This window comes from Equus asinus, chromosome 14, assembly GCF_041296235.1.
Source record: "Equus asinus isolate D_3611 breed Donkey chromosome 14, EquAss-T2T_v2, whole genome shotgun sequence".
Classification (NCBI taxonomy): domain Eukaryota; kingdom Metazoa; phylum Chordata; class Mammalia; order Perissodactyla; family Equidae; genus Equus; species Equus asinus.
This window is the reverse complement of record NC_091803.1, coordinates 35,952,349-35,979,379: the sequence shown is the minus strand read 5'-3', so window position 1 is coordinate 35,979,379 and position 27,031 is coordinate 35,952,349. Positions and strand designations below refer to the sequence as shown.

The 27,031-nt window shown below is 48.5% G+C and overlaps 1 protein-coding gene across 1 annotated transcript in view; it reads left to right on the top strand.

Moving 5' to 3' along the window:
• The window catches only part of XYLT1 (xylosyltransferase 1), a 301,755-nt gene extending 275,363 nt beyond the window's left edge, over window positions 1-26,392 (top strand). Inside the window, exons 9-12 of the mRNA XM_014837585.3 lie at window positions 1,197-1,459; window positions 7,694-7,889; window positions 14,206-14,539; window positions 20,043-26,392. Of these exons, the coding sequence (XP_014693071.3) occupies window positions 1,197-1,459; window positions 7,694-7,889; window positions 14,206-14,539; window positions 20,043-20,365 (1,116 nt within the window). The 3' untranslated portion in view covers window positions 20,366-26,392. The remainder of the gene's footprint in view (window positions 1-1,196; window positions 1,460-7,693; window positions 7,890-14,205; window positions 14,540-20,042) is intronic.
• The last annotated feature ends 639 nt before the right edge of the window (window positions 26,393-27,031 follow it).

Here is a 27,031-nt window from a genome sequence, read left to right as displayed (position 1 = left end):
CCAGCCCACCGCCTGCTTTTATACATAGGTTTTTTGGAACACAGCCACACCCACTCACTCACTGTGTTGTCTATGGCTGCTTCCACACTACAGCAGCAGAGCTTGAGGAGTGGCAAAGCTGGAAATATCTATGATCTGGCCCTTCACTGAAAAAGTTTGTTGATCCCTGCCCCAGACCATAGGGCAAGACCTGGCAGATCACAGGTGCTCAGGATCTTATTTCTTTCATCCTTGACCCTGGATCTTAATCCTGGCTCTGCCGTTCCCTTGCTGTGTGACCTTAGATAAGTCCCTTTCTCTCTCTGGTTCCTTAACTCGGTTTACATAAATGGTTCTCAAACTGCATCATAATCACCTGGGAAGCGTTTTGGGGTACAGATTCCAAAATCACATCCCCAGAGATGTTGACTCAGTAGGTTTGGGGAAGGACCCCAGAATCTGAATGTTTTAAAGCTATTCAGGTTACTGTGCAGCCAGCTTAGGTGTCATTCGCACTTGTCCTCAAACCTTAGTGAACAAATCAATCACCTGGAAAGCCTGTTAAGAATACAGATTCCTAAGCCCCACTACCAGAGATTCTGATCAGCAAATCCGGGCTGTTCCTGTGAGTCTGGAGTCAGCTGCAATGCCAGGGAGGGGATAGGGAGTGGTGGGGACTGTAGTGAGCTGAAGAGCTGGTGCCCGTCTAAAGGGACAGCTGCTGTCCAGCTTTACCCAGTTGTTACCATGTAAGAATCTGTGCCTGGAGTTGCTAGATCTGTTTAAAGGGAAGCCAAAAGTTGTTTCTGTGAACTCTTCTACTTTTTAAATATTGCCAGCCAATTCAATTTTAAAACACTGCTGGACATCTAACGTATCTGTAGGCTAGATTTGCCCTCAACCTCCAGCAAAATGATTTCTGAGATCCACCCCAGCTGTAAACATCTAGGATATAATGTATTTAACAAACATTTAAATGATGCTTACTACGTGCCCATCATTGCTTTAAACGCCTTACGAATATTAACTCATTCAGTCCTGACACCCTTACTATTATCTCCATTTGACAGAAGAGGAAACTGAGAACAGAGAGGTCAGGGCTAGGATTTGGATCCAGGCAGGCTGGCTGCAGAGCCCTGCTCCTCCACCCCACCGCCACCCCCACCCCCATCCCCACCCCTCTTGCTGACGCCTCTCTGTTTATCCCGTGAGCACAGCAGACAGCCCGGCCCACCTTCTTTGCCCGCAAGTTCGAAGCGGTGGTGAATCAGGAAATCATCGGGCAGCTGGACTATTACCTGTACGGGAACTACCCCGCAGGGACCCCGGGCCTCCGCTCCTACTGGGAGAACGTGTACGACGAGCCGGACGGCGTCCACAGCCTGAGCGACGTGGCGCTCACCCTGTACCACTCCTTCGCCCGCCTGGGGCTGCGACGGGCCGAGACGTCGCTGCACTCGGAGGGGGACAACAGCTGCCGGTGAGCCCGTGGGAGGGTGAGCCCTGGGGGTGCAGGAGGGGCGGGGCGGGGTCCAGGAGGAGGGTGTGAAGGAGGGACCTTCCTCCTCGTTGGAGGCTGCAAGTCGACTCCATGCTTTCCCCCTCTCTTCCTTTGCCTACAAACCGTCTAGAACCATCCCACCATTCAGAGCATGACCAGTCTAAGGCATCGTCACCTTAGCTTTTCAGACTACCAGATCTAATGTGTGCCTAATTATTCCCCTTGGGTGGACTCATTCTTTATACCAAGTATATGTACTTTAGAAGGAAGCTTTTTGTCACCATATTATCTGGCTCTGTTGACCTCAAATGGAATGTCACCATGAAAATACAGAACTATATTTTTTTTACTTTTTATTGTGAAAGATATCAAGTATATACAAAATAGAGAGTAGAGTGTAACCCCATGCTCCCACACCCAGCTCTAGCAATTACCACCCCCCCACCCCCAGCCCCAGCCCCAGCCCATGCTGTTTCCTCTTCGGCTTCACCCGCTTTCCCTCTCCTTCCAGATAGGTTCAATTGAAGCCAATCCCAGACATCATATCATTTCAGCCATAAATATTTTAATATATATCTCTGGAAAGTGAAGCCTCCTTTTTAAAACATAACCGTACTATTAGCGCACCTAAAAATACAACCAAACACATCGTTAAAACGCAGGACTATTATTTAAAACATTCAGGTGCCCCTTAGAATCAGCTCACCTACCATTAGCGGGTACCAGTGGACACTTGAGGAAAGAATGTTCTAGAATACATGGAAAGAAGAGGGGAAGGTAAGAAAGTAATTCAACATGGTCCGCTCCCCTGCCTGCCTTTCCCTCAGCCGACCAACCCTTTTCGTTTTGTCTTTTAGTCTGTTCTCTAACATTTTGCATTGAAGATAGTGACATAATTGCAACAAGAATTTGGTGTCCTTTTTTTTTTTGCTTGGCGTTATGATGTTAGCCCCTTTTCCCCGTGCTGTTCTGCAGCTTCCATAGTGATAATGACCCTTTTTCATACCACAAATATTCCATTGAGTAAAAATCCCAGAGTTTGCTTAATCCAGCATTTTCCTGTAGCTGTTGTCAGTAATAGAACATGGTAAATAACGTTCTGATGAATATCTTTTTGCAGAAAACCTCTTTTTTTTTTTCCTTCTCTTTTCCGATTATTTCCTTAGGATGGATTCCCGGAAGTGCTTCTAATCATTCCTTCTCTCTTACTCAAACTTCTCTGCTTCCTCCCACCTCTCCCTTTTAGCAACAAAGCAAAAAAAAAAAAAAAAAAAATTGTTTGAACATCAGTGTCTCTCCACTGAGACCTCCCCTGTATGTCCCTCCTCCCGGGGATGGAAGGAGGAGAAGAAAGGAACGATTTTGTTCCTTAGAACTCTGAAAACATGGAAAGTTTCCTGTCTGGGGCCTCGTGTGGAGCCAGCGGGGTTTCCGCAGGGCTGCAACGATTTTTCATTATCTCCTCACAGCCTCCGCCTTCTCTCTCGTCTCGCTGTGGGTTCTGATTTAGTGGAAAGGGAGGCCAATGTGGCTTAGGAACCCAAGACCTGCAGTTTGAACTCAACTCTGCTTACTAGCTGTTGACCCTGCACAAGTCCTTAACCTCCCTGGTCCTCAGTTTCCTCATCTGTGAAATGGGAATAGTAAGAAACCTTACAGCCTAAGTTGTCGTGAGGTTTAAAGAGATAATCCTCAAAAACGACCTTATGAGTTCGGTATTATTGTTCTCGCCATCTGAACAGTGTTTTCCGTACAAGGTACTCAGTGGATGTTGATGCCGTTCTTGGTGTCTTAGTTGCCCCTATTTTGACGCTGCCAAAAGCAGTCAACGGGGAGCTTCCTGTGTTGTGAGCTGTGCGCTCCGTAACTGGGTATCTAACTTCTCATTGCTCCCTCTGTGCATTCCTTTGCTTACTGCCCTCACTGTCCGTGCACAGGCTCCCCTTTCTCAGTCTTCAAGGGTCACCTCAGGTGCCACTTCCCCTGTGAAGCTTGTTAAGAGCTCCCCGTGATAGCCCACCCCTCCCTCTGCCGAGCAGGACACAGCTCAGGGGCGTACCTCCAACACTCCCATTGCAGTGTCTGCAGTGCCTCGAATCAAGGTCATCGGTGCAGGTCTGTCCCCCCTGTAGTCCAGGGACAGAACCCTTATGCATGGAACCACAGGATGTATCCTGAGTAGGTAGCACAGTGCCAGACGCTTGGGAGACAAATATTGTCCAAGCATAGGGCTAACCCCAGGCTTCATAGACTTTATTAGGTAAATGATCCGGGAAATTCCAAAAGATGCCCCCAATTTATTTAGGGTTGTTGACATTTTCTCTTGGTATTTGTTTGGGGATTAAGCGAGCCATCAGTTGCCTGGGGCCTGGATTTCTTTGGCCTCTATCTCATTTTTTATTGAATAGAACCCATTGTGCCTTGCTGCGGGCAGAGCCGCCGTATTTATGAATATAGGCCTGCAAATCAATCAGGACAAAGGACCCAAAAGGCAGAAGGGAGTGAATTCCTTCCTCTGGGGTATCTGGGGAAACAGCAAGTGAAAAACTTTAATTCAAGAGTCTCATTTTCTCTGGGCGTTTCATGCAAATTGTGTCTTTCCAGTCCCTAGGAGGACCTTTCATAAAAATAATGTTTATTGATTTTTTTTTCCCATTATAAAATAACACACATTCATTGCAGAAATTTTCGAAATTGCAGATTGAGAGAGCAAGAAAATAAAGTTTGCTTGTGAGGTGCCATCCAGAAATAAGGATGTGAGGATTTCATTGCAATTTCTCAAATCCAGATGCCCTCCGGGGCTGGGGAGGTGACAGGTGTCAGTCAGTGCTGGCCCCTGCAGGGTGGGCTGACCATGCCACCCTGGAGCCCCTGCAGCCCCTGGCGCTGAGCCCCAGCACATTCTTGCCCTGTGGGAATGCAGACTTGGAGTTGCCAAGCAAATCTGATTTTTCAAGACAAATCAGAAATCCAGATTTTAATGTGTCTCCTAATTTTTTCAATGCCCACCTTATTTAAAGAAGAAAATAAAACACCTTTGGGCCAAATGAATGCATCTGGCATCCTTTTTTTTGTTGTATTGCATCTTGCATATCGTATTACATCTAATTAAAACTCACTCTCTTCTTAGTTTTAATTACTATGTACCGTATACGGTCGAGATGAGGCGCCAGAGGGCTTTGTGTTCAGTCCTGGGTTATATGTACCCCAGATGGACCTTAGAAGCAAGGGATTCAAGAGAAAATCCTTCTAGAATGTTCACTCAGTCAACAAGTATTGATTGAGCATCTGCTATGTGCCAGGCTCTGTTAGGCACTGGGCACTCAGCCATGACCCAGACAGACCAGGCCGCTGAGCTCAAGGCCCTCCCATTCGGATAGCACCTAAGCACACGTACACAAGAACAAAAGATCAACAGGGAAAAATGCTCTGCTGAGAAAGAAGGTAGTCATGTGGTAGCCATGAGCTGGTGCCTTCTGATTCAGCAGTCAAGGAAGATCTCTCTGAGGTGGTAACATTTAAGCAAAATGGTAAGACACAGACGGCCATGTAATTATAAGAGAAGAAGAGCCTTCCCAGTAGAGAGAGTGTCCTGTGCAAAGGCCCTGAGGTGGAAATGAGCTTAGCATGTTCAAGAATCCAAAATAAGATCCATGCGGCTAGAAAGTGGTGGGTTGGGGCAGAGGGAAACCAAATGAAGCTAGGGAGAGAGGCAGGACTTTGTAGACCAGGTGGAGAGTTTGGGTTTCCTCGCAAGCATGAAGTGAAGCTACTTGTGGCATTTAAGCAGGGGACAAAGGATATGGCTACTGTGACAGCATTAGGTTACAGCAGACGAAATAGGAGGGAGTTGAGTGAGGAAGCTCCTGCCAGGGCCCAGGTATAAGGCGTGTTGGTGGCTTGGACAGGATGCTGGCAGTGCCCAGGAGAGTCAAGGGTGGATTCAGGATTTCTGGACAGAAGATGACGGAGAGCAAGCAATCAAAGATTAACTCTTAGATTTCTAGAGCACTTGACCATCGCTCATTTCTTGACCCGTTAGCAGCACCCCGTACAATTGGCCGCTCCTTTCCGGAAACACTTTCTTCTTTCGACTCCCATGACAACACGCTCTCCTTTTTTTCCCACCTTCACCAGCCCCACCCACCTTGCAGAACAAACACTGACAGTGTCCTACTCCCCTATTGCAATAATGCCGTGTGACAAACAAGCCCCAAATCAGCATCTTGAAATGATAAGCTTTACGTAGCACACGAGTCTCTGGGTCAGAGGGGCGGTTTTCCTGGTCTCAGCGGGCATTCTCTCCTGCGTCTGCCGCCAGCTGCACATCCGGGGGGCTCCGTTGTTCTTGGCTGGCAGTTGTTACCGGATCTGGGGTGGTTCTCCTCCGCTCCAAGTGTCTTATCCTCCAGCAGGCTGGCCCGGGCCTGCTCTCGTGGTGATGACACAAAAGCAAAGGGGCAACTCAAAACGTGCAAGCCTTCTTGAGGCACGACACCCCTTCTCCCACATTCTGATGGCCAAACAGGTTTGAGGCGAGAAACAGAGTCTACCTCATTTGTGCAAGGAAACCTGTAAAGTCACGTGGAAAAGAGCAAGGGGACAGGAGAGGTGAAGAACTGGGGCCATTAACGCAGGTGACCACAGGACTCTTCCACGACTCTCTCGATGCTGTCCACAGTCACCATTAACCACAAGCCGGTATTTAAGTGTAAATTAACTGACATTAAAAATTCGGTTCCTCAGTCACACCAGCCACGTTTCAAATGCTCAGGAGCCCCAAGTGGCCAGTGGGTACTGTAGTGGACAAGCACAGATATACAACATTTCCATCATCGCAGAAAGTTCTGTAGCACGGTCCAGGAGGAGGGTTTTCCGCTCCCCAAGTCCAGCCCCAAAGCGGATTGGTATGAGCCATGAATGCCCAGCAAGCAGTCAAACACAGTGCACGTTTTTTCCTCAGAGCCTGGGGGCATCCCGATAACAAGGCAGTGATTTCAAGACACGCGGAAGCAGAGGAAGGCGCCTTCCTCGCCTTTATAATTGGACATAAAGACTTAAACTCCAGATCGGGACAAGAGGGAAGGAAGGCTGAGCGGGGACAGTGATTTGTGGAATGCTGCCATTAAGGAGCTGCCGGCCCCTCTAAGTGCTGTGCAATTTACACATTGCAGAAGCAGAAGATGTTTTTTTCACAAGGAGGAAGGACAAAGAGCCCATCCATGGCACCTCCCTCCTCTGCTCGGTGCCCCCTCCCCTCCTTGGGCATCTCTGCGTAGCTTCCCTGCCCCTTTCTGCCTGCCCGCCCTTGTGGATCAAAGACATACATCTTAAACAACGAGCTACCTGTTTGTGCTCCTCTGTAGGTATCTTGGATTGGCAATAATTTTTAGGGATAATACGCAATGCTGTTGGTGAGGAGAACAGTGAGAGCGTAAATCAGTATAACCTTCCTGATGAAGCTGGGCAGCAGACGTAAAGAGCCCCATGGAGATTAAAGAGAGAGAGAGGTTCCGAAAAACATTTTTGCTCGAGGATCAACATCCTAAGCAATCTAAACTAACATCTAAACAATGCGGCATTGTTTAGAATGGCAGAAAAAAAAAAAATACAAGGCAGATGAACACTCAGTAATGGCGTACTTGCTCTATAAAATGTGGTATTATATACAATGGAATAATGGGTATGCACACACACACACAAAAAGCATGTTTTCAGAGACTTTTCAAAGACGTGACAGTGCTCAGGAAATGCTATGAGGCAAAAATGAGATAAAGCCAGTATGTGTGTTATCCAACAATGTAAGATTTTATGCAAATACATACATAGAAAATAAGTCTGGAAGGAGACGCGTGAGTATGACATCGGGGTCGCTTCCCAGTTCCTAGTGCCAGAGGATCAGTAAATGTCCACGAATTGACGTTATCTATGGGAAGAAGCAGCAGAAGTAGTACTTTTTGTTTTCTTCATTGTACTTCGCTGCAGTCAGCATGTTTTTCATTTATAATCAGCAAAAAAGTCATTAATAGTTACTGAGATCGTAGATACACAGGGAGTAGCTTTCAGGATGATGCAAAGGAATATGGTAAGCATTGTATAAAATGGGGACTCTTTTAGGAACAGGACCAGCGTGATGTGTGGGGGCTCCATTGCGAGCCTGTTCACCTTCGGCGCTAAGCCGTGAGCTCGTGTGAGACTGTGCCTGTTTTTCAGGTACTACCCAATGGGCCACCCAGCATCTGTCCACCTCTACTTCCTTGCTGACCGCTTCCAGGGCTTTCTGATCAAGCATCACGCTACCAATCTGGCTGTGAGCAAACTCGAGACCTTGGAGACATGGGTGATGCCAAAGAAAGTCTTCAAGATCGCAAGCCCGCCCAGCGACTTTGGGAGGCTTCAGTTTTCTGAGGTAAGAGGCCCAACACTGTCACAGTTTGTCACCTTTTACAGCCCTCATGTTGGGTTCTATGCCATAGTCTGACACTGGTAGTTGGAGATGGAAGAGGAGGGGAATTGAAGATCCCAGAAGGCAAGCTCACCCTGTGCCTGAAGAGGGTTCTCCAGCCCTGAACAGTGGAACCAGCCTCTTAAACAGGGCAAGAGGAGAGGAATAGAGGGGTGGTCACTATTTGTGGACCAAACTAACCTGGAGCCTTCATCTACTTTTTATAGTAGAATTTCTATTCCTCTTCATTTTTCATCCTAGCCAGTGACTCCTAAACCTATGTTAGTAATAGACCGGTAACAAACCGGTTTCCTAATGAAGTAGTGACATTAGTCCCATTTTACATATTGGAGAACTGAGGTGTGAGAGATCTGATGATTATCTGGATCGTAGCTAAGAAGAAGAGCTCAAAATTGAGCTCAGGTCTCTTTGGCCACAAATCCCATGCCTCATTGTGCTTTTGTCTTGCCAGTTCTTTTGAGAGTTTAGCTCAAAGTAAGCACCAGATCAGTCAGTGAATGGATGAGTGAATGGGTAGGTAGATGGATACATGGACACATGGATGGATGGATACGTGGATGCATGGATGGGTGGACGGACGGATGGACAGACAGGTAGATGGATGGATGGACAGACACATGGATACATGGATGGATGCATGGATGGATGCATGGATGGGTGGACGGACAGATGGACTGATGCATGGATGCACAGATCCATGAAATGCAGTTTTCCTCCCTCCGGTACAATCAGCTTTTAGTTATTTTTCTCCCCAGGCTGATGGATTTACCCGGCACCACCCTTGTAACATCAACCCTGCCTCTGGATCTGTCAGACCCTACATGAGCTGTCCTACGTCTGCTTCTCCAGCCTCATCCAGTACCACTCTCCTCCCCACTCATACTTCCTGCGTCTTTGTCACACGTGTCAAGCCTGTTCTTGCCTCAGGCTTGGCACATGCTGATCCTCCTGCCTAGAATGCTTTCCCCTAGTTTTTCACATAGCTCACCCTTTCTTTTTTGTTATTCTGATCTAAATCCAAATGGTGCCACTTCAGAGAAGCCTTCCCTGCCCACCACTTATGCCACAATAGCTGCATCCTCCACCCGACACGTCCTTATTTTACTGTGTTTTCTTAGCATTTGCTATCTAAAACCGTCCTGTTGATTTCTCTGATCACTTGTTGATTGTCCACAAGAGAGCTGGGACTGTATCACTGCTGTATCCCCAGCACGTGGAAGAGAACGTTGCATTTGTAGATGCCAAGATTTCTGAATGAGCGCGTGCACACGCTTCGGTAGTGACGCTGGAAGGAAGGGGAAGCGTGATCAAGCATGATGAGGGCTGCCCACACGAAACTCCAGCACCCGATTTCTGCCTTCCCCATGTCAGCAGGTAGCTAAAGAGGTGACCCATCCCTGGGGTGAAGCATTCCCGACGAGTTTGGCTCCTGGGTTAGAGATGAAGAGTCCAATTTTAGAATATGGAGTATCTTGAGGGGCTGAGGGTAGGGTGGGGGCAAGTGTCCTACCTTCGTATGTTTTCCTTGCAGGTCCTTTTCCAGCCACCTGTGGCCTGGCCTGGCTGACCTGTGCCCTGCTAATGAGCACTGAACAGACATGGGTGGGAGTTCCTTGTCAAGCCACCATTTTCCAATTAAGGCTCCAAATAGATTGGCTGGATTCAAGCTGCCATGGGAGCCCACTCCGTAAATAACTGGTGTCAGGGGGCAATTAGATGCTGTCCCAGTTGGATCCCGTGCTGGGGGCCCCAGCGGCCAATTGAAGACATTAATGTCCCATTAAGGAGATGGATGCCTGGTGGCTGGGCTCTCCCTGTTTATCAGCCTGCCGCTGGGTGACTGGGCACTTCTGGCCACGACAAATGATGTCGGCCACTCCGTGGCTAGTGATTTGTGAGGGTTCCTGCTGTAGAACCTGTACCCTGGGTGTGAGAACCACTGAGATCCCTGGCAGAGTAACAGCATGTGATGCATGGAGCCCTGAATGTTGTGTTTTGGCTTTTTTGCTAAAGTCTTAGTTGTTTTTAAGGCAAATGGTGTAAAATGGAACAGGAAGGAAGGGAAGAACTGCAGGGCCCCTTGGTGCACTGTTGAGACTGTCCCTGGTGCTGGCACGTCCCAGGGCTTTGCATGGTGCCTGGCTCACAGCAGGTGGCCAGCATCCTTGAGCAGCTCAGATAGATTTCTCCATCCCGTGGGACTCCCATGCTAGTGACTTAGAGAAAAGATGCTCGTTCCTTCAGCCGACAGTCACCGAGTGCCTGTGACGTGTGAGGTGCCGGGGGGACAGTGGTGAACCACAAACCAGACCCTTTTTTTCATGGAATGGCAGTGTAGTGGGGCAGCCAGCCAGTGAGAGAGCAAATAAACGAACAGAAAAATTTCAGCTGATGACAAGTATTATAAAGAAAATAAAAGTTTATTCATGTCATGACTGAGGACTTAGGAGGCTGATGGTGACTACTTTTGATGGCATGATTCATTCAGGAAAGCTTTTCTAAGGAGATAACTTTGGAACTGAAACCTGTAAAAGAGCCCTCCATGGGGAGATCCAGAGCATTCTGAGCAGAGAGAAGAAGCATGTGCAAAGGTCCTGAGGCTCCAGAAAGGAGCTTGGCATACTCAAGGAGCAGCAAGGCCAGTGTGGCCAGAGCACAGTGAGCAGTAGGGAAAGTGGTAGGAGGGAGATCTCAGAGGAGACAGGGGGCAGATTGAGAGGGATCTTGCAGGCCCTGGAAAGAAGTTCAGGTTATATTTTAAATGTAGTGGGAAGCCTTTGGTGAGTTTGAAGCTGGGGAGCAGTACATTAAGCTTGAACTTGAACATGTACTTAAATTTGAATGATTGATCATTTTGTGGTGAATGGTTGTGGACCTCTACAGTGAGGCCAGGTGAGAAGATGTTGAAGGCAACAGAGGATGTGACAGCAACGGGGCTCCATCTCAGGCAGCCCCACCTCCCCTTATGCTTGGAGGGGACAGCTGACTTTCTCCTCCCTCTCCTAGGGTTAGAAACAAGATGGAGTTTTCCCACTGTCAGCAGCTCCACAACTCTTCTGCCAGGTTATCTTGGTTTTAGAACCCAGACCTAAGAGAATTGTTCATCCGCATTTCTTCAGAGGATCCAAGGATGATGTTCTGGAATGTCCCCACACTCCCCTAACTGGTCAAAAATCCCTTCCTTAAGTAGGACCCCAAAGTAGTTTTGTGACCATTAATCCATTTGTTAGTATCTGTTAGAGGGTCTGTGTGTGGTGGGCCTGGGTGCATAGGGGTGTCCATGTGCTGAGCCTGTAGTCATTCGTGATGTAGACAGATGATGGATGGATAGATAGATGATGGATGGATGCATGGATGGATGCACGGATAGAGAGAGAGAGGTGGTGGAGGGATAGATAGATAGATAGATAGATGATGGATGAATAGAGAGATGATGGATGGTTGGATAGATAGATAGACAGATAATGGATGGATTGATGGATAGATAGATAGAAGATGGATAGACAGATGATAGATGGATGCATGGATAGACAGATAGGTGATGGAGAGATAGATAATGGATGGATAGATAGATAAATAGATAGATGATGGATGGATAGATAGATACACAGATAATGGATGGATGGATAGATAGAAGATGGATAGATGATAGATGGATGGATAGATAGATGATGAATGGATAGATAGATAAACAGATAATGGATGGATGGATGGATGGATAGATAGATGATGGATAGATAGATAGATGATAGGTGGATGGATAGATGGATGATGGATAGATAGATGATAGGTGATGGATAGATGGATGAGGGATGGATGCATGGATAGACAGATAGATAGGTGATGGAGAGATAGATAGACAATGGATAGATACAGGATGGATGGATAGATATTGAGCACCTGCTATGTGCTCAGCACTGTTTTAGGCACTAGAGATACCCCTGCCCTCATGGAGTTGATGCTCTTGAGCTAGGGAGAAAGACATGAAAATTAGAAGTTGTGATACTCTGCAAAAAATAAAGCTATGACGGGCAAACACAGATAGCAGCACCTCAGTGGCTCCTGTAAACAGGGAAGGCTTCTAAGTAGAGGTGACACCTCAGTCGATATATAGGTGATGAGTAAGAGTTGGCCAGGAGGAGGGTGGGGAAAGGAAAGAAGATTGTTCCAGATAGAGAGGCAGGCGTGGACACCAGATCAGAGTCAAGAGAGAGCCCTTCTCACAGAGGCGCAGAGAGTAATCCAGGGTGGCCTGGAGAGGGGGTGAGTCGAGGGGAGGGAGAGGGCTAGAGATGAAGCTGGAGTCGGACCAAAACGGACCAGACCTTGCAGGACACGGTAAGACACTGGACTTGGGAGCAATGAGGAGCCGAAAAAGATTGTATGTAAAGTAAAAGGATCGGGTTTCTTTAGAAAAATCTCTAAGACTTGAGACCTAGCTTGAATCCTGCTCCCTCATGCGTTTCTTTCTTTAATAAATAGTATTGTTTTAATTCCTACTGTGTTCCAGCTACTGCGCCAGGTACCAGGGGTCCTCAGGAGCAGCCAGTCCCTGCTAATCCACAGGGTGGCAGAAAATGCCAGGATTTCATAATTCTAGGAGGGACAGCCGCCCCTGCAGAAATGTCACAGCAATCGCTACCTCTGTTCCCCTTAGGATGGCTCCTCAATCCTAACGTTTAGGCTCTGGTTCTAAAGACAGAGACTTGAAGCGAGGTGTGAGCCTGTGAATGTATACAAGTGCTCTGGTAGGTGGTAGGCATCGGCACGTGTGTGTTGGATGAACGAATGAATGAATGAGTGAGTTCGTGAGTGAATGAATGGGAGGCAATATATAGAAGAGTGCATAAGAACACAGCCCCTGGGGTCAGACTTCCTGGGTCCCCAGGCTGGCTCTCCCTCTCACTGACCACAGCAAGTTATCTAACTGCTCTGAGCCCGTTTCCTTATCTGTGAAATGAGGATCATGACAAAGGTCTCCTCTTCATGGAGTCGGGAGTATTCAATGAATTGATGCATCCAAGCACTTAGCATTAGGCCTGGTGCACTGGAACCTCTGGGTAAATATTATCCGTGGAGCTCTGTGTCCTGGGTAAAGGATGGACAGAGTAACTCGTGGCTGGAACACCAGGAGAGTAAACCCACTCCCATTTGCCCTGCGCATATGAAATCTTCTCAGGGGGTAGACATATATACCCACACCTGCACCCCAGCCTGCACATGCACCCATATCAGAGATGCTGGTCATGGGAAGGAGCTGTGCAAGCCTTACAGTGGCTCACTGTCTGTTATCAGTGTGCCCACGTGCTGTGCGTTCAGAAACACTAAACCTCCTAAGGGAGCAGAAGACCCCTAATTTAAGTTGATTGGAAATAGTAACAGAGCTCAGTATCGGATCTACCCAGTTAATTCATTTTGGGGTCAAGTCATTCACTCATTCCTTCGACCGATATTGATTGAGCGCCTACTGTATGCTAACACAGTGCTTAGGCACCCAGAACGAGCCATGGACCAGGCCACGGGAGCATTGAGCAGCGAGAGGATGTGTCACAAGTTCTTTCTGGCTACTGGGTGGAGAATAATTGCACACGGCAAAGGTGGAAGGAGGGAAACCAAGAGTGGATTCCTGAGGGGTCGAAGCCACACCACAGCCAGCTGGCTGGCAGGAAGGATGGATGTACAGCCATGGTCCATCCCTGGGGTCCAGCTCAGAATGCTTTAGGGAGGCTGAAGCTGTCTCTTCCTACGAAAGCCATTTGCACTCATGCCAGTGAGAGGCGACGCTGAGGGCTCTCCTTCTTCCTAGCTTATGACAGGGCAGCTCTAAAGCCTGAGCTCCACTCTTGTTCCCAATGACTACACTAAATGGAGATACGTAATCTTGGAAACCAAGGACAAAAGTGGAAACCAGCTGTACCTGTTGAGCGGCGGGGTGTGTGTTTCCTTGGAATGGCCTGCAAGTGGACATTCATTCATTCATTGCGCGTGGTTGGTTTTGTTTCTAAAGCACAAACCATATACTGGGTGTAGGAGGCCCACAGGTTTAATGAACAGGCCTTGTCATCCCCCAGGCTGGGTCTAAATCCTGGATCTTCTGCTTACTACTTGTACAATCTTGAGCAGGTGATTTAGTGGGAGCCTCAGTTTCCTCATCTGTAGAATGGGTATACGACGCCCAATAACCGGGATCCTAGGCCTCTCTGGGACCCAGCACCCTTGTTCCGGCCTAGTGATTTCAGGACTTGCCCTCCTGTTTCAGGTCGGCACCGACTGGGATGCCAAGGAGCGGCTCTTCCGCAACTTTGGAGGTCTCCTGGGGCCCATGGACGAGCCAGTAGGCATGCAGAAGTGGGGGAAAGGCCCCAACGTGACCGTGACCGTCATCTGGGTGGATCCCGTCAACATCATCGCAGCCACCTACGACATCCTGATTGAGTCCACTGCCGAATTCACCCACTACAAGCCCCCTTTGAACTTGCCCCTCAGGCCTGGGGTCTGGACGGTGAAAATTCTCCACCACTGGGTGCCGGTTGCAGAGACCAAGTTCCTCGTTGCACCTCTGACCTTCTCGAATAGACAGCCCATCAAACCGGGTGAGTACTCCCAGTGTCTCTGTGGGGGTAGAGTCCACCCCTCGGGACCTGGTGGGTCCTTCGCCTGGCCAGGCAGTGCTGCTCAGGCATGGGGCATGTGGGCCACCTTCGAGAATAGTGCTCTCTGCCCTTGGTATTTTTTTCCTGCTCATTCACCAAAGAGAACCTTCTAATTTTCTACCTTTCTGGTTTTCTACTTGTTTTTGCACACTGAAGTGATGTCACCTCTCTGTGTATTAGATACCTCTTTATTAGATGCTCTCCCATTGGACTTCCAGAAGGCCTGATCATATTTAAGACAAGAAGGGAAATAAACCCAAGCAGATACTGAGTTTCAGCAAATCTTAACTGTTTAAAAAATAATAATTAAAATAGGAATTTCTGGTCATCAAAAATATGATACATTAGATAAAAAGAAATACCCCCTGCTATTGGAAAATACTTGCCACACATAAAAAGAAAAAGTACTTGTGTTCAGAATAGATAAAGAAATCTCATGAATCAGAGCAAACCATGAGTCACAGGCCAAATCCAGCCACTTCCTGTTTTTGTAAATAAAGTTTTATTGGAACAAAGTTGAATGGAACACACCCATTCCTTACACGTTGACTGTGGTTGCTTTGGGACTACAGTGTCAGCGTTGAGTAGTTGCCATGGAGACTGCATGGCCTAAAAAGCCAAAAATATTTACTCTCTGTCCTTTGATAGAAAAAGATGGCCAATCCTTGATAGAAAAGAGAAAAGAAAAAGAGAACATAAATGGCCCACACACATATAAAAAGATGCTCAGCTTCATGAACAAAGAGAGAAATGCAACTTAAAAGCATTTAAAAAGAGATTTCCACTTCATCCCCGCCATGTTGGGAGGTGTGTAAAGGTTAGACAATATCGTGTGGTGATAAGGATGGAGAATGATGAACGTCCATCTAAGGCCGGTGGGAAGGTAAAGTAAGAAAACGAGTTTGGAAAATGGTTTAGCATTTCCTAGTAAAGTTTAACATACACGCACCTTACTGCACAGAAATTCCTCTCCGAGGTATATGCCCAGGAGACTTGTGCAGAAATGGAGCAGAATTATTCCTAATAGCACAGTGTATTATTTCCAGATTCATGTGTCGGTAGAAGGCTGTGGGGAAGTGAAAGGAATTATTAACACGACATCCAGGATGGTGGTTTCCACTGGGCATGGAGGGCGGAGAAGGGGTGTCAGACTCCTAACATGCCTACCTTTTTTTAATTTTTCATCCAAAAGGGTTACTTTTATTTTTCTATTTCCTCCTCTTCTTCTCCTGTCACGGGGAACTTCTTCCTCCTTGCTCAACGCTCCCTCGCTCCAAGAGTAACCACTACCAAGAGTTTAGTGTGCATCCTTCTAGAAGTTTCTCAATGCTTTTACAACATAAATACACAAAATAAATCATGAACACATTGTCATTTTTTAAGAAGAGAGTAATCCATTTTGCTGTGAAACTTGCTTTTTCACTCTCTTTAGTCAGTATACATAAAAACTACCAGCTGCATAGTTTTCCACTGGGTTAATGACCCACAATCTATCTCTCCCCCCATTGGTGGACACATAGCTTTTCTGGTTGTTGTTGTTGTTGGTACAGATAACACTGTAAAGAAGATTCTTGAACCTAAAGTTGTATGTGCCCACGCAGACATCCATAAAATAAGATTCCTAGAAACAGGATTTCCGGGTCTCTCAGTATTTCAAATTGTTCATCTCCATATAACAGATCACAAACCCAGAAGCCAGAAATGCATTACAGCCTCCGTTAGCTAAAAAGAGGTCTGGGCTGGGTGCTATTTAGCCAGTGACACAAGGAGAGAGGGCTGTAAGATGGGGAGGGAGCGCCTGGAGTGTCGAAGTGAACTCCGTCGGCTTCTGCTACCCTCTGTGCTGAGCAGGCAGAAAGATGTAGACCTAACGTTTTCTCAAGATGGACGTCTGCTTCTCCACTCCTCTATGAAACAGGCAAAAGACAGGCCCTCCAGAACTAGCCAGGCCAGAGCCCACCCACTTAGGGCCCTTGAGTGTCACCTTAAGTAGGTTTTCATCCTTGGCATCCTTAGGGGTTCCCAAAGCCAGATGTGGCAGAGAGGAATGGAAATGGTGGTCTTCTCTCTGCTTCAGATGTACCTGTTAAACAGACAAAGGAGTGGTCCAAAATCCACCCCCACCCAAGTAAAATAGCCTGGGCCCATTCACTGGGTCTTGATTTTTCCAGCTTTTTCTCCTGGAGCTCCTAAGGATGGCAGGCTCTTCCCACCCATGCCCAGGATGAGCCAGGGGTCCCTTTACCCCTCTGGAAGCAACCCCCCTATCGTCGGTAATTGTATCTGTTAACGATGTCCCAATGACAGGGAACACGAAGGTGGAAGCGATGCAATTTGTAAAATGACTCATCAAGACTAATTTGCTACTGATGCGTCCCTAGTAATCTCAAGAAATCTGATGAGGTGGAATTGAGGAAAATTTAATTATAGAGGCGAGCATTGCGGGCTGAGGCTGTAATAGCATTTCCCACATTAACCTCATTTTTCATAAGGGTTTTCTGCATCAACCACAATATTTGGTTCCCAGTGTTCAAACGTTTGTTAGCTGCTCTTTTCACTTGGAAAGTCCTGCTTTTTGTCAGTTGGGATGTCTCCCCACTCCCCAGCCTCCTGTCTCTGCAGAGATGGAGGCATCAACAGGCTCTGGTAGAGAAATCAAGAGCTGAACCAAAGAAAGCACAGACTCTTCCCCTGGCAGATGGTACAAGCGCTGCCCACCCTGTCTGCTAGCATCAGGGAAAGGTGGGCTGGGGCCAGATTTATAAATACGGTCCCAACTAACTTGAAAGAGAGGAGCTCTGCTAAATCATAGCAAGACAGGATATGTGCTCACGCATGCTAGTCTCCTTTCTCCCACCTGTTCCCCTCTGAGCCTTAGAGCCCTCAGCGTCCTGGGCCTTGGGAGCTGAAGGAATGACTTTCTTGGCTGTGTTAGTCAAGGCATGCTTTCAATTCAACTGAGTTTTCCCATTGCTTTTAGAAGGGCAGGCATACGTTCTTTCTTCCTCCTTCTTCCCCTCTCAGGACCATACCAATTAGAAAATAGCCTGCTGATTATCCAGGCTTTCCTGGTGGCCACTGACAGTGACAGTTGCCATCAAGCAAACAGGAGACATCATCTTCTGAGCCCTGCATTGTCTCAGAAAGAGGTTTCTTCTAACCCTAGCTATCTGCAGTATAGCAAAAGCTGATTTGATAAAATGCAACTCACCAGAACCACTGGCCAGTCTTTTTTAAAAATACATTCTTGGGGCTGGCCCGGTGGCATAGTGGTTAAGTTTGTGTACTCCGCTTTGGCGGCCTGGGATTCGCGGGTTCAGATCCCCAGCGTGGACCTACACACCGCTCATCAAGCCATGTATAGAGGCATCTCGCATACAAACTAGAGAAAAATTGGCACAGATGTTAGCTCAGGGCCAATCTTCCTCACCAATATATATATATCACCAAATATATATATATATATATATATATATTCTTGTATTTGGCAATAAAATGAGTGGGAACTTCTTCAAAATAGAAACATCTAGTTTCTTTCCTCCAGCCTAAACGTCTGCGCCTTCTCCTTCCCCATCTTTAAGCTCCAGAAACAGTGACAGTCTGTCTCATTTGTATATTACTTTACTGTTTACAAAGCACGTGAACTTCTGTCTCAGCCTCTCGCCAGCCTTGCGGGTCTAACTGGTGCAAGGATGAGTATCCCCATTTTACAGAGGGGGGAACCAAGTCTTTGAAAGACTGCCTCCCAAATTAAAAAATAAAATAAAATGAAAAACCATTGCTTTAGCTTCCAGCGGGCAGACGAGCCTGTGTTACAGTATTGTGATAACAAGTGCTCGCTTTGGACTCAGCCAGTCCTGGATTTCACCCCAGACCTGTCTCTAACAAGAGCTGCCTCTGTTTCCCCATCTGTGAAATAGGGATGATAAACCAGCCCTGTAGTTTTCTGTGTGTGCATATGCCTATGGTTTTGAGGATTGTGTACTAACACCAACATTAACGATCCCAGCTCAGCTTTTCCCAGCCCTTGGTACATGCCGGGCGCCATTTTAAGCACTTTCTGTGAGTCGACACGTTTCATCATTGCAAACAGAGCTATGAGGAAGGTATTAGTACTCCACCTATTTTATTGATGAGGAAACTGAGGCACGGGCATTGAAGTCAGAAGTCACATCCCTGGTGTGTGGGACTTGCGGACCCCTGACTGCAGTCTCTGTGCTGTCGTGTGATGCCCTGGTGCTCAGCAGGGCGGAGCTGTTAGGAGAGCCAGCTGGACCTCCCACCCACCCACTCTGGTCCAAGCTGCCTGCATCCCAGGACTCCTTGCTATGGTCCCTTCACGTACCACGTCGTGGATGGAAGCTGAAATCCGTGCCTTATGCAGAGTTCATGGTGGGCACTCAGCAGCCAAGAGCAGGGCTCCTCACAGGCTTTGAGGTCAACAGAACCCACCTCAGACCCCGGCTCCCACTCTCACTATCTGGGTGACTTGGGGAAGGTGCTTCATGAGGCCCCATGCTCACTGTTCCCTGTGCCTGCGAGTCTCTTCCCCAAGATCTGCATGTGGCATCTTCTTTCACATTGATCAGCACTCAGCTCAGAGGTCACCTCCTCGGAGAGGTCTCCCCTACTCACCCCATCTAAGCACCCTCATCACTCTCTGACCCCGGGGCCAGCAAGCTCTTACCATAAAGGGCTAGATAGTGAATATTTGGGGCTTTGTGGGCCACATGCAGTGTCTGTCTCAACTACTCAGCTCGCTGTGGTAACACACAAGCAGCCATAGGCAATAGGTACACCAATGGGCATAGTCACGTTCCAATAAAACTTTATTTACAACAACAGGTGGTGGGCCGGATTCGGCCCAAGGTTTGCCACCCCCCTGCACTGACTCAGTAGCCTATTTATTCCCCTCATCACACTTAGCACTGAGTGAAAGGATCTTATTTATTTACTGGTTTCTTTCTTTATTGTCCTCAGTCTCCCCCCCCTGGTGTGTGGTCTCCTTGACTGTCTGGTTCGCTCCACCACACAGAATGGAGCCTAGCACTTCGTAAATCTTTTATCAAATAAATAAATGAATGAATGCCTTGCAGATGGTAGATATCTAGAAAATATGTGTTGAATGCATGTCTTGCACAAGGGTGTTTAAAGTGTGTATTGGATAAATGAATGTCTGGACTATTGGAAGTGCTCCATAAGGGTGTGTTGAATGAATATATGAATGAACCACGCCCTGCACAAAGTGGGCTCATAACTGTTGAAGGAATGCCCTCGCTGGCTCAGTCCCTTCATCCGTGCGATGGGATGGATTGCTGAAAGATTTCCCCCGAGATTGTGGCGTGAATTGAATGGTGATGCCAAGCACCCAGCGGTCTCAGGCCCCCCGCGGGTGCCCAGTTCTGGCCCTTCTAAGAATGTCATTGTTCCCTTTGGCTTTCAGAGGAGGCGTTGAAGCTGCACAACGGGCCCCCCCGCAGCGCCTACATGGAGCAGAGCTTTCAGAGCCTGAACCCCGTGCTCAGTCTGCCTGTCAGCCCCGCGCAGGTGGAGCAGGCTCGCAGGAACGCGGCCTCCTCCGGCGCCGTGCTGGAGCGCTGGCTGGACTCGCTGGTGGGCGGGATGTGGACCGCCATGGACATCTGTGCCACGGGCCCCACCGCCTGCCCAGTCATGCAGACCTGCAGCCAGACAGCCTGGAGCTCCTTTAGCCCCGACCCCAAGTCAGAGCTGGGGGCGGTCAAACCAGATGGCCGGCTCAGGTAGCACCGGGCACGCATGGGCCGTGGTGGATCTCAAAGGGAAAGCAGCCAGAGGGCTGGTGGGGCCTGGACCCTGGCCTCCAACCCCCGGGGGTGCCTTTTGTGAGAGGGGGCCCTTCTGGCCATAGAATGATGGAGAAGGAAGATTTGGAGGCCAAAGCAGGGTCTGCCACTGACCTGCATTTGGCAATCTGGCCACTGGGGGCGGGGATGGCTCAGTCCCGGCGCCGTGGTGGTCTTACCTCTTCTGGTTGATCCTCAAGTCCTATAGGTTCCTTGTCTTCCCCGTCCGATGACCCGACCCCCGCCCCCAGACAAGAGATTCTCAAACTTTTATTTTGAGCAGCAGAACTTTGTTTACCAAGCGCAGTCGTAAGTAAAATTTGGAGGTGCAGATGATATCCAGGCTGCTCTGGTTGAAGCTGGGGAGTGTGAGGTTCTTTCTCAAAGCTCAGCCCACCGGGTGGTCCCTTTGCCAAGGGCATCTCCTAAGGTACCTCGTCAGAACCCAAGGGCTCTGCAAAGCCCAGTTGGAAAGCACTGCCCAGGTGGTAGGTTATCTTCAGCCCCGCCCTTCGGCTCATCTTCCTGCCTCTCTGGGCCAGGAAACCCTTGTGCCAGCCCTCAAGGACAGGGCACTGACAGCCACGCGCATGGGCCCCTCCCCCGGCAGGTCGTAGGCTCCGGAGGGCTCTGAGCCTCCCACCAGCCCTTCTCGGGTTGTCGGGTTGAGCCGTCCTCCTTAGTAACTAGATGAGCAGGAAAGCCTTTTGATGTGACATGGCCATCGTCCACCCAAAATGTGACTGCCAGATGTCCAGGGCACCCTCCCTCAAGGCAGAAATGAGAGGATGCTTATGAGCATGAGCGTCCAGTCTCCCAGCCATTCACAGGCCAGGAGACCAAGACCATGACTTCTTTGATCATGGATAGTGGGAACTTGGGGGACCATGGCCATGCAACTCACATAGACTGTTTGGAGCAAACCTCCTGAGCTGGACAACACAGCAATACCCGTCGTCGCCTGCCTGAGCCCTTCCATTCCGAGGTCGGGCACTCCAGACCTTTGTGAGTGCACACTCGACCTTTGTGAGATGCACACTCGGTGCTGTTGGGAGTGACCAAACCGCAGGGACCAGACTTTTCACATCCAGGAAAAAGCATTTCAGATTTGGTTTTTAAATTCATGCCCTTCCTTATCCGAGGTGCCAACGGGCCCGTCTGACCTACAGCGTCAAAATGGGAAACTGGTTCTTTACAACCTAAACGATAGTATTATTCCAATTGCTTGAGTGACCGGAAACCTGAAGGGTGTCCTTGCCATGTGCCCCTTGGAGGGCTACCCCTGCTCATCGGGCAGCCCCGCTGCCAGAGGCCCCTCTTCCTCCTCTGATCCCACCCTCCCCCAAAGGACAGGTTTCCCTTGGCAAAGTCCCACCCTGGTTGCATACTCTCCTTCCCGTGGAGAGCCAGGCCTCATGTTTCTCTCCTGTGTGGGTTCGAAGGTACTGCAGTCCACTCCCGATGACCTGACAGCTGTTGCCCCCTAAACTGCCCCCGCCCCTCCCAGCAAGGCAGGATGTCCTGTGGGCAATGGAGGATAGAGAGAAGGGACACTTTAGATATTTATTATTTATATGTTTTAGTCAATGACTAATTAGTAGGTGCTGTTTTGCAGCTTGTCAATTATGTTATCTTACTAACTGAAGCTGCCTTTATTCACAAAAGGCCCCCTCTCCCCAGCCCTTCCCCCCACCTCCTCCCCATTCCCTCGTGTCTGTCTTTCTCTCTTTCTATCTCTCTCTCTGTTTCTCTCTGTGTCTGCCCTACATTCTCCTTGTCCTCAGAGAAAAGCAGATGTGACACCAACAGGAGAAAGCTGTGGCCAGCATCGTCCACTGGCTTAAAGTGGGGTGCCCTTGGGAACATTGGAGCCTTGCTTTTCCTCAGGCAGGCTGTTAGCCTCATCTGGCCCTCCAGTTTGGGGTGGGGGTTGGGATTCCTGAGCCATCCCTGCTTCTTGCATTGCTGACCCTCAATGACCAGTCTAACCATGGGCCTCCATGTGACGTGACAAGGTGACCCAAGGAAACAGGCTCCTTCCAAGCCCGTGAGGAGGAGAGACCCATTTTAGGAATAGGGTGGGTGTCCTACCTGGCCAGGAGAGCCCAGGAGAGAGCCACCGTCAGCAGTTGTCCCAGTGACTTCAGAGTGGCTTTCTCAGAAAGCCCCTATGCTCTCTAAATGGATTTACAAACTCTGTGGGAGCCAGGAGGCCCGAGCCACATCCTCTCTCTCTGCCCTCAGCCTCTGCCTCTGGCCAGGATCTCCCTGAGCCTGCCGAAGCTGCCCAGGGGTCTCCCTTTTCACCCTCCTCGCCAGACCCTGTGTTTTCCACGGGGTCATCTGCAGTGGCTTTGGGGGCTCAGCCCTGGCACGTCCCCATGCACAGTGCGAGCCTACAGACTCCAAGATGGCGCCCCTCCTGCACCCACTGGCACTGCTGACTTTTCTTCATCCTGAACAAGTGGAGAAGAGACAGAGCTGGCTTCCTCTGGGGATGATCCCCAACCCCTTCCTGTCCCGGGCTTCACTCCCCAGTCCCTGTAAGGAACTCGGGATGCTGAGCGGTCACACAGGGTGTTCCTTTGTGATCTCTGTTTTTGGACCAGACATTAACTTTGTGGCTGTTACATTGGTTAAAAAAACAAGAGAAAGAACTCCAAACACAGCCCGGGATGATTTGAAAAAAAGGCGATGTTTCCCCAGGGAAAATAGTTTACCTCTCTTTTTTTTTTTATCTGCCAGAGAATGATTGACTTGTTAGAGGCCGTGGGTCAGGCAGCTTGAGACCATGCTCTCTGGAAACCCTGTTACGGTCTGCAGAAGCATAGCGACTGCGGCCGAGTCACTGACCAGGTCCCGGGACCTGAGGAGGGCTCAGAGGGGACTCGGGGGTCCGTTTCGGGGGAGTAGGAAGCAGTCAATAGGCTGCGGCCCTCTGTACGATTTCCCAGCCAGCCCGGGGATATTTAGGCAGAAATGGAGCTCAGGAGGCAGACGACTTTCCCAATTGCCACTTCCTGGGCTGTGCACAGAGCAGCGTGTCCCCAAGGAGGACGGGAGCAATTTCCAAGGGCCCCACGTTTTAACCAGTTGCACCCACTCCTCCCTTATGGACAAAAGCCTTTCTGGTCGGATCAGAAGTCATTCTGACTTCATTTCCCATTGTTAGTTTAATTTTTAAGATGCAAGTGGAGTTTAGAGAGGATGAGCAAGACCACACAAGCGCCCCCAGGAGAGGTGGATTACAGCTACTCTGGGCACGTGCCTGGGTTGTGTGGATCATGCCTCCTTCTGGTTCCCTAGTTTACAGGTGCAAGGAGGACACTGGCTGAAACACTGATCTTATTGCCGAGTGAATGCAGAGGACAGGAGAGAAGTAGCTGCTGGGTGTGGGGCGTGAGCAAAGACCCCTTTCACAGCCAAGTTCACGGGGAACTCAGGACACACACTCCCCCTCCCAGCATCCAAGGGAGGTATACCAGAAACAGCTGTTGGCAAAGGCCGCACTCTGTGGGAGGGGTCACAAATGTCTGTGGGGTCCAGGACACTAACATATTGGTATAAGACAATAGGGAGTTGTGGGGGCTGTGGTCTGCTGGCGTGCACATGACACATCCCAAAAGAGTCTGTCACTGCAGGTAAGAATGCAGGCACAGTGTAGCGGAATCTTCCAGAAACCCACATTTTTATAGGAAATTTGATTGTTTAAGTGTCGGCAATGATTTTCTTTTTGAGTATGGGCAAAGAGCCTGTGCGCGGCCAGCAACCTGTGCTCTCTGCAGAGGCGGTTTACAATGAGATTAGGCGTTGCCCTCACTGGTGGAGGAGAAAAGAATGGGCAAAGAGAATAGCTCATGTTGAACTCTGAAGGGTCATTCCCGACCCAAACTTCCGGTGAGAACAGGCTTGTTCAGCTTTCCTGGTCCCAAGACAGTTGTGCTAAAGGGAACATGGAACAGAATTTGGAGACCCTGACTGCTGCCCCATAGACATAAGGGGGTCCAAGTGCCTGGGTCCATGCCTTCCAGAATTCCATCCTGTCCAGACAGAGATGTCAAGGGGAGGATCCAGGGAGAGGGGATGGCATGTCAAACAGCCTGACTTTCCAGATCCCAAGTTTTAGCAGCCACCTTGCCACATCTCTGGAAGCCTCTCTGGAAGCATCCTGGAGCTGTGCGCGGTCATGGGGTGTCTTCTTTGCTTCTGCCTCTGTCACCTTCCTTTGCCCATGGGTCTGGCACAGGCGCTACCTCATTGTGTCTGCTGAGAAGTTTACCTGGGTGGGAAATACAGGGGTCCAAAATGTGCTTGAGCTGAATGTACGATCTATGCAAATTCTCCCTCTCTTTCTCTCTCTGTCTCTGTCTCTGTCTCTCTCAGAAGTATTTTTTTTACCTTGCAGACAAAGATACTGTATTGGCCCCTCTTAAGACTGAGGCGGGCTTTCAGGCGCCACCTGTGTCTACCCCTCACATTGTCTTTGGTTTTGTCCTCACCAAGCCCCACGTGGGGAGAACGTGACCCTTCCTTGCCCCTGCACCGGGCTGCGAGTACTCCAGCTGCCACGGCCCACAGACCCCACCAGAAAGCAGGTTCTGCCTCTTGCCACCCCCATTCCTAACTCCATCTTCTCCATTCCTCGTGTTCCTCTGACTTCCTTATCCTCCTCCCCCTCCCCCATAAAAGCCTTAGGTTCCTCCTTTATGAAATGTGGCCTTAAAATTATTTTTGGAAAGCTGACCACCCTCTGCCTCCCATTTCCGCCAACATCCGAGAAGAAAGAGCATCTTGAAGCTTTGGTGGCCACCTCGTAAGCGAGGTGCTGCCCATCTGTCATTTGCGGATGCGATAGAAATTGCTTAGAAGCGTCGTCTTCAAGAAAAATATTCTTAGATTTTACCTCTGGGTAAAATGATGGCTTGGGTGCTCATCTAAACCTCAGCCAGGTCCTGAAACACTCCGAGAGCACTTTGCAACTCTAATGGGCTGGCTTAATTACTGGCAGAGTGCTCACATCGGCTTTCCAACCCGCCCCGTCCCCCAAAGACTTGGTGACTTTCTGTACTTCATTCAAGGGTAAATAGGAGACTTTCTCAATTTATCGCTTCATTCTTCCCGCCTGGAAAGTGATAGCATTAACTATTCCCAGCGGATGGGCAGTGTTTTCAAAGGGATCTTGTGTTCCCGATTTTCAGAGCCCGCCTTTTCCCTCCCATCGCTCCAGGGCTGATGGAGGCCAAAGACAACCCCAGGGTTTTCATAGGAAATTCACTGGAATCGAGCGCAATCGTCCTTGTAGTCCTTCCATCTTTTTTTTTTTTAATATTATGTCGTCAATAGCATTTGTTTGGGTATTTTTTGTTAGAGGCCTCACAATAAGTTATTACCGTCCCCCTCATTTTTTTTCAAGGACATGTTGTGATATAGTTTTTAAAAATAACTATTTTGTTATAGATCATAATATGCATAAAGCTGTACAGAAATATTTTGTAATGTATTGATTTTAAAAAAGAGAGAATCTGTAAATAAAGTTTTAAAAAAAAGAGAGAATTCAAACGGCACACACTGAAAGATGTAGATATTTTGCTATTTATTTAAAGGAGTATTTTAAGAGATATTGAACTATCTGAAATTGACCAGTAATAAAAATTCCAATCATCCGAATGCTTTTCCTCGCGGTAGAAAATGTGAGTCTCAGACAATTGCACTACCCGCCCATTTTTGCACCTGTTCTGTCTTTTCATTTAGCAGAAAAACAACAACGAAATTGTGCCTTAGCTGTATTTTTTTGTCTAGGGGAGTTTGTTTCTGTCTGACAAAGCAAAATATTTTGCAGAAAACAGTGGATGTATTAAATACTGTATCATACCAAAAACACGGCAGGTGTATATAAATGCTTTCTGTCATACTGTGTTTTCAGATGCAGAATTTTAAAATAAAAAAAAAAAATACTGTCTTTATGGAACAGTGGCCCTGTGGCTTCTTTTCAGCAACGTCATGCATCTTCACGCAATCTTCTATTCTCTTTCCTTCGCTGCCCTGTCCGTCCCCTGGTATTAGAGTGACTATATAATTTGTCGTCCAAACTGCGTTACTTTTGAGAATAAATGGGCACCAAGTGGATGGATTGCTGAGACCGCAGGCATAAATTGAGCCTCTCCTGGGAAAACCCGATGTGTGGACACACGCCCTAATCAAGCCCGCTGTCATCTCTCAACTAGACTATTGCAACACCCTCCTGTAAAAGATTCCCCTGGGTGAGGAAGACGTAAATGGTTTTAAACCCTTTTTTAAGTGGAGGATAGCGAGGAGGGACTGCCATTCAAAGTGGTCGACAGTTTTATACACCCTACCGGCTGACTGTGTAGCAAACCAGTTTCCCCTGCCTCCTCACCACACAGTTAGACTACATTTCCCAGACTTCCTAGCTCTTAGGGGTGGTCATGTGACCAACTTATGGCCAATGGAATGTGGGTGGAAAGGATGGAAGGCACTTCTAGACCTGGCCCAGAAAACGTTCCATGAGAGCCTCCTCTCTTTCTCCTTCCCCGTTTACTAGCTCAAGTGTTTTGAATCATCTTGATTTGGGGCATTTATTAGTTAA